This window comes from Quercus robur, chromosome 7, assembly GCF_932294415.1.
Source record: "Quercus robur chromosome 7, dhQueRobu3.1, whole genome shotgun sequence".
NCBI lineage: Eukaryota > Viridiplantae > Streptophyta > Magnoliopsida > Fagales > Fagaceae > Quercus > Quercus robur.
In genome coordinates, this window is record NC_065540.1 from 27,035,193 (window position 1) to 27,043,148 (window position 7,956).

Sequence of the window (7,956 nt, forward strand, 5' to 3'; positions counted from 1 at the left end):
ACCACCAGAGGCATGTTTGGCAGATGCTCATCAAGTTGCCACCATCATTACTCAGCCTTCAATGGATGTTCAAGCCCAAGCCTTCTCAGGACTTACTGCATTGGAAGATGATTGGGTTGGGTAAGAGACATGGAGGACTGTATATCTTGCAGTGCAATGATTCCATCACCTTGCCGTCCTCTGTTTCAGAAGTATTATCCAAATTACCTTCATTCCTTTGTAATAAACAGGTCAATACCTGTAATCTTGATTCTTCTTCTTCTGTTGCTATTTCAAATGATGTTGTTAAATTGTGGCACTATAGATTGGGTCATCCTTCTTCACAAAGACTAGCTTTGTTGAAACCTATTGTACATGATCTGAATCTTTGCAATAATAACAACTATTTTGATTGTCAAAAAAAAAAAAAAAAAAAAAAAACTATAGTACATGCTGATTACAGAATAATTGGTGTATCACCACGAAAAGGGGCTTGCTCCCAGCAAAAATATTTCATTTTCCACGTCTTTCACCCATTGGCAAACTCGGTTGCAAGTCTTTATCGCCACTGCCTTGTCTGCAAGTGGATCAAATGCTGCATATAGTTCAAAATCCTGGGTGACCCAACAGAGTAGAACATAATTTTCATCTCTTCTAAACTGAGTTTTGTGAGGCCCAATTCCTTTATCATGCATGGAAGCATAAAGGTTCTGGTAAGCCCTATATAATCTTTTCTGTTTACGTGGGCTATTAATTGGTGGTGAGAACTCAGAAGATACATATTGATCCAGAAATATACTACGGTACATGAAATGCCAAAGTCCAGCAGGACCACCAATGCCAACAAATGGTTCTCTTAAACTCTCAAGAGAATCTCTGGGTTGGCCCAGATGTGGAGATAAAGTTCCAGAACGAGGTAATGGATCGGTAGGCAAATACTCAACATGCATCCCTCCATCTAGCATGGATCTCTGAACTTCGCTAAGAACATTTGACCTCAAAAGGACCATTTCAATACGAATCCTGCAATCCTTAAGATGATAAAAGGCATCTGAACTAGTAGTAAGCAACATCAAGTATGTGTCAACATCAAGATAATGGACATAAGCATACAAAAATGCCATGGGATTATATCTTGGCAGGCAAATTGGTGAAAATGATTCAGAAGTCCTAAATGATTCTGATGACATGACAAAGTTGGCAAGTAGTAACATATCATCAGGATGAAGAGAAGCCTTTTGAGCACCAACAAGACTGATAACCTTGTGTTTACACATTAATATTGCAAATAGAACACCAGAATCGGCAACATCTTGCAATATAGCACCTGCAGCTTGCCTCGTTGCATAAGCCAGGGGAAGACAAGTGTATGCATGAAGAAATGTAGCCGGATTCCAACTGAAAGAGTGGATTAAAGATGAGAAGACAACATCTGTCCCTCCAAGCAAAGGTGTCATATCAAACTTTGGGTTCTTCTCGAAACACCTATTTACTGACTTCGTTAGAATAAGAAGCATCTGACCATATATTAGCTCCAGTTGCCCCTTCAATGACTCATAGGGTTCTTCTGTGCAGCTAATGCAAACTAAGTAAATGGGTCCTTTCACAAGAAAAACCACCTGGTGATTTCCTGCCCTGACCAATTTGACACGATCCCCCCCGTTCTCCACGAAGGAAATTATAGCCTGTAATGTTGCTGAAAATCCTGCTAGCTTGTGTTCATCCCCATATCTGGAATATATTGGTTTGCCTGAGTTACTTAAAATAAAGAAGTGCTTCTTCCTTTTTCTCCACGATAGGGAAGCATCATCCTCGTCGACGTGACGCTTTCCAGGCATCCAGGAGGCCTGAGAATCCTGAATGGAATCGACATTGCTGACTTCCTGTATCTCCTCATCGTCGCCGCCGCCAATCCCACCGCCAATCATGTCGAACCCGCCACTACTCCCACTGCCACTACTGCTGCCCCTTTCACCGGCGTACCCACTGCTACTCGGGCTCGACGGCGCCTCCACTTCCACCTCCGAATTCGTCCTCCTCCACCTCACACTCTGTCTCGCCTCCAAATTGCTCCCAACCGCTCCTTCTCGTTCATTGCTTTCGATCTCCCCGTGACTGTTCTCGCCAACGGAACCATTCGCGACACCGTTTGGGGATTCTTGAATCTCCGGCGGTTCGTTGTCGGGCTCGGTCAATGCGGCCGATGCGAATTGATCTTCGAGTGGTTTGGAGGTGGAATTAGGGTTAGGGTTGGTGAATTCGTCGCCGGAGGTTGAGCTGGAATCGGAGGACATTTGAGAATTTTGAGGGTTTTTGAAAATTTTAGGGAATCAGAAATTGTAGCGTAGAATGGGGTTTGGTCTGTGTGCACTTCGTAGGGAACCACGTATCACCTACCAGTCGTTGGAGCCTAGTTGCTCCGGTGCAATTGGTCCAGCGTGAAACGCACCGTTTTCATGTGTTGAAACTCCACAGCAAAATGCTGTTGTTGAAAGAAAACACCAGCATTTATTGAATGTTGCTAGAGCCTTGAGATTTCATGCCAACTTACCTTTAAAATTCTGGGGAGATTGTGTTCTCACAGCCACATATCTCATCAACAGGCTTCCTAGTCCTCTTTTAGGCAATCTTACACCATACCAGAAGCTTTTAGGTCATTCCCCTTCATATCAGCACCTTAAATCTTTTGGCTGCCTATGCTATGCCTCTACTTTAACTAGGAATAGATCAAAATTTGATCCTAGAGCCAAGGCATGCATTTTTCTTGGTTATCCTTTTGGGACTAAAGGGTATAAGTTGTATGATTTGTCTTCTAGAACTATGTTTCTGTCAAGAGATGTTATCTTCAAAGAGAATGTTTTTCCTTTTAAACACTGGCATTCTAAATCTATTCCTAGTTCTCCTTCAATTTCTCACAACATTTTTCCATCTCAGTCACATTTTCCAGATTCTGTTGCTTCAGTTTCTGCTGAATTTTCCCTTCCTTTTAGTTCTGTTGATACAGCTGTACCTCCTGATGAATTTCCAGATCTTGTTCACCCTGATCTGGATTCTTCTCATCTTACTCCTGTTATTTCTTCCCAACAAGAACCTCCCATTCAACCTGACCTTTCCATTGTTCAACCTGCCTTACCTCCTGTTAGAAAGTCCACTAGGACTCATAAACCTCCTTCCTATCTTCATGACTACCATTGTAGTTTAGCTTCCACTCTTATTCCTCATCATCACTGCAACTTGGCTTCCACTTCTCTACCTTCCCATGATTCAATCTCCAGTGACAGTCCAGGTATTCTCTATCCACTCTCTTCAACTCTTTCTTATTCTAAGCTATCCACTGCACATAGAGTCTTCTCTGTTGCCTTGTCTATTGTTAAGGAACCCACTTCTTATGCTGAAGCCCTACCTAATCCATTGTGGCAAGCTGCCATGAAGGCTGAGATTGATGCTCTTCAGGCTAACAAGACTTGGGACATGGTCAAACTACCTCCTGGTAAAGTGCCAATTGGGTGCAAGTGGGTCTACAAAATCAAGCTTAAGGCTGATGGCTCCATTGAGAGGTACAAGGCTAGATTGGTAGCTAAAGGCTTTACTCAAACTGAGGGTGTTGATTATTTTGAGACATTTTCTCCTGTGGTGAAGTTTGTGACTGTTAGGACTCTTTTGGCTATGGCTGCTGTGTATGGTTGGCATTTGTCCCAATTAGATGTAAACAATGCATTCTTACATGGGGAATTAGCTGAGGAAGTGTATATGGTCCCTCCTCCTGGTTTTGGCAGCAAGGGGGAGGTGTGCAAACTCACTAAATCTCTTTATGGATTGAAACAGGCCAGCAGACAATGGTTTGCTAAACTCTCATCTGCTCTCCTTGATCATGGTTTCAACCAATCTAAATCAGATTACTCTGTCTTCACTAAGGTTAGCAAGGGTTCAATTCTCATATTGCTAGTCTATGTGGATGACATTTTGATAGCTAGCAATAATGTGGAGGCAGTCCATACCTTTAAGGTTTTCCTAGATGCCAAGTTTAAACTCAAGGATCTTGGTACTTTGAAGTATTTCTTAGGTCTTGAGGTTGCTAGGACTGAGAAAGGTATTAGTTTATGTCAAAGGAAGTTTGTTTTGGAGCTGCTATCTGATGCAGGTCTGCTAGCATGCAAACCAGCTAATGTCCCTATGGATCAATCAACCAAATTTAGGAGTTCAATGGGAGAGGCTGCACCAGATCCATCTTTGTACAGAAGACTTATAGGCAAACTGCTCTATCTGACTCTAACTAGACCTGATATTTGTTACTCAGTGCACAAACTGAGTCAGTTTATGAGTTCACCTCAGCTTCCTCATTTACAAGCAGTTTATAAGATCCTTAAGTATCTTAAGAAGACACCAGGGCAGGGTTTATTCTTATCTGCAAACTCTGAATTGAAACTCAAAGCCTACTGTGATGCTGATTGGGCAGCTTGTCCAGACACTAGACGATCTGTTTCAGGTTTTTGTGTCTTCCTTGGTGACTCTCTTATATCCTGGAAGTGTAAAAAGCAACAAGTAGTGTCCAGATCATCAGCAGAATCTGAGTATCGTGCAATAGCTACTGTCACAAGTGAGCTTGTCTGGTTGTTGGCTTTACTTAGAACCTTTGGTTTAGATCACAATCATCCAACCTCTTTGTACTGTGATAGCAAGGCAGCTCTCTATATTGCTGCAAATCCAGTGTTTCACGAACGTACAAAGCACATAGAGGTTGACTGTCACTACATTCGAAGTAAGATTCAAGATGGGGTGATTAAAACCTTTCATGTGCCTACTAGACACCAGATTGCTGACTTCTTCACCAAAGCCCTTGGTTACAAGCAGTTTTACTTTCTTCTTTCCAAGATGAACCTAATCAACATCTATGGTTCATCTTGAGGGGGAGTATTGAGTTTTGCTATAGGATCAGTATTTTCTGTTGTAAAGCTTTTGTATATATAGAGCTAAGCTACAGTAGTTTAGACTAGATTAGTTTTGCATACAAGTATAAACGGCTGTAGTTTTTGTATACAGGTTAAGAAGTTTGTTAGATCCTATTCCACGTGTACAGTTTGGATTGGTTGGTTAGGCGGTTAGTTTGTTACTCAGCTACTCAGCTTACCCGCTCTGTTTCCACTATATATAGAGCAGAGCATTGTAAATTTATATTCAGATCTTGTTCCTGAAATTCCTCCTGATGAATTTCCAGATCTTGTTCACCCTGATCTGGATTCTTCTCATCTTACTCCTGTTATTTCTTCCCAACAAGAACCTCCCATTCAACCTGACCTTTCCATTGTTCAACCTGCCTTACCTCCTGTTAGAAAGTCCACTAGGACTCATAAACCTCCTTCCTATCTTCATGACTACCATTGTAGTTTAGCTTCCACTCTTATTCCTCATCATCACTGCAACTTGGCTTCCACTTCTCTACCTTCCCATAATTCAATATATACAAGTTTGACTTCATTCTTCTCTCTCTCTCTGAGTTTCATTCTGCCATTGATGTATATTCAAAGCTTGTATGGAATTCAACATGGTATCAGAGCATGAACTAGGTCAGAGATCATTCAAGTATGGTATTCTGAATTTCCTAGTTCAATTATGTTCTTCTTCAATTTCTTAGTGCTTCTTTCAGATCAACTAGAAATTTACTTGTTGTATTTCTGTTGATTCTTGCATTAAGTTCATCATCTCTGAGGTTTCAATTTCTTTAATGTGTTGAAATCTTGCTTTGTTCTTCCATTGATAATTGAAATTGAAATCTTCAATCTTAGGGTTTCAATTCAATTTTTTTTTTCTCCCGATCCTAGGGTTGTTTCTTTTTCTATTCACTGTTTTCTTGTGATTTCATCTAGATTGTGAATTACATCTTGATTGTCACATAGAATTCAAATTCTTGATTCCTGATCTTGATTCCTGAAGAATTCTCAAAGAAAAATCAATTCTTGATTTTTCTTTTCATTTCTTGGTTTTAGTTGTTTGAGACCTTGAAATTTTCGTTTTTTTTTCTTCTTCTGGTTAAGTATGACTGAGAGTACTTCTAGTGCTTCTGTTCCTACTGTCCAACCTTGGGAAAACACGTCTAGCCCCTATTTTCTATCCAGTGGGGATAATCCAGGAGTTTCTTTGGTGGTTCAACACCTCACTGAAGAAAACTATAACATCTGGAGTAGGGCGATTCTTATCTCTTTGGATGCTAAAACTAAATTGGGCTTTATTGATGGTTCTATCCCTAAGCCTCAATCTGTTGATCATCCAAATTACACAGCATGGAACAAATGCAATAGTACAGTCCTAGCTTGGCTGTTTAATTCTGTTTCCAAGGAGTTGCAGTCAAGTATAGTTTATTTCAAGACTGCCAGAGATGTATGGGTTGATCTGCAAAACAGGTTTGGGCAAGGAAATGGACCTACAATCTTTGATTTGAGAAAAGAAATTAGTTCATTGACTCAAGAGGATTTAACAATCAATGCGTATTATGCCAAGTTTAAAGGTCTTTGGGATGAATTCTCTAATTATAGGACATGTACATGTGGTCATCAAGTTGAGGAATGTACCATGTCATTCTTGATGGGGTTGAATGAGACATATGCAGCTGTCAGAAGTCAAATTCTGCTTATGGAGCCTGTGCCTACCTTGAGCAGAGTGTTCTCTCTTCTAATGCAAGATGAGAAGCAGAGAAAAGTAAGTGCTGGGAAGAAGGCTTTGGTTGATACTTCAGCAGCCTTAGCAGCTTTTGGGTCTAAACCTGGCAATACCAAGACATTTGTTAAGTTCAAGAGTGGCAGGCCACAATGCACTCATTGTGGAGCCATGGGGCATGTTGTTGACAAGTGCTACAAGTTACATGGTTATCCTCCTGGATATAAGTTCAAAAACAAAGGTGGTCAACCTTTTGCAAACAATGTTGTTGCTGCTGAAGATCATATCAGTGAACCCGTGGCTCTGACCAAGGCTCAATATCAGCAGTTGATTGGTCTATTGAACTCTCAATGCCATTTTGGCACTCAAGCACCACCAGAGGCATGTTTGGCAGATGCTCATCAAGTTGCCACCATCATTACTCAGCCTTCAATGGATGTTCAAGCCCAAGCCTTCTCAGGTATTTGTTTTTCCCCTTCCCTTGAGCATTCAGTCTTTTCTTCCAGTACAAATACCTCTCATATTAGTTCATATGATTGGATTCTGGATAGTGGTGCAACAGACCACATGGTACACTCCATTCACTTCTTCACTTCTGTTACTTCTTCTGCTCAAATTTCTGTTAGACTCCCTAATGGTGAAATGGTTAAGGTGACTCATGTTGGAACTGTTAGAATCTCAGCCACATTGATTCTAGAAAATGTCCTTTGTATTCCTACTTTTTCTTTCAATCTTATTTCCATAAGCAAACTAACCCAAAACCCTTCATGTTGTTGCATCTTTCTTTCTCATTACTGTTTTCTCCAGGACTTACTGCATTGGAAGATGATTGGGTTGGGTAAGAGACATGGAGGACTGTATATCTTGCAGTGCAATGATTCCATCACCTTGCCGTCCTCTGTTTCAGAAGTATTATCCAAATTACCTTCATTCCTTTGTAATAAACAGGTCAATACCTGTAATCTTGATTCTTCTTCTTCTGTTGCTATTTCAAATGATGTTGTTAAATTGTGGCACTATAGATTGGGTCATCCTTCTTCACAAAGACTAGCTTTGTTGAAACCTATTGTACATGATCTGAATCTTTGCAATAATAACAACTATTTTGATTGTCATATCTGCCCTTTAGCTAAACAGCACAAATTACCTTTTTCTAAATCCACAAGTGTTTCCTTAGCTTGTTTTGATTTAATCCATGCTGATATTTGGGGACCATATTCTACTCCTTCCTTAAATGGCTCAAAATACTTCCTTACCTTGGTTGATGACCATAGTAGATGCACTTGGGTTTACTTAATGAAATACAAATCTGATGCTTCTTCCCTA

General features: G+C 40.5%; 1 protein-coding gene across 1 annotated transcript; it reads right to left on the reverse strand.

Annotated features, from left to right (window-relative positions):
• Positions 1 to 413: 413 nt before the first annotated feature.
• Positions 414 to 2,389, reverse strand: LOC126692974 (vacuolar fusion protein MON1 homolog). The gene has a single exon (XM_050388804.1). It carries the CDS (start codon positions 2,271 to 2,273, stop codon positions 456 to 458), a length of 1,818 nt encoding a protein of 605 aa, XP_050244761.1. The 5' UTR covers positions 2,274 to 2,389; the 3' UTR covers positions 414 to 455.
• Positions 2,390 to 7,956: the final 5,567 nt, after the last annotated feature.

Bases quoted from the DNA above. Each gene is read 5' to 3' on its own strand.
- LOC126692974 (XM_050388804.1), bottom strand. From the start codon at position 2,273: ATGTCCTCCGATTCCAGCTCAACCTCCGGCGACGAATTCACCAACCCT.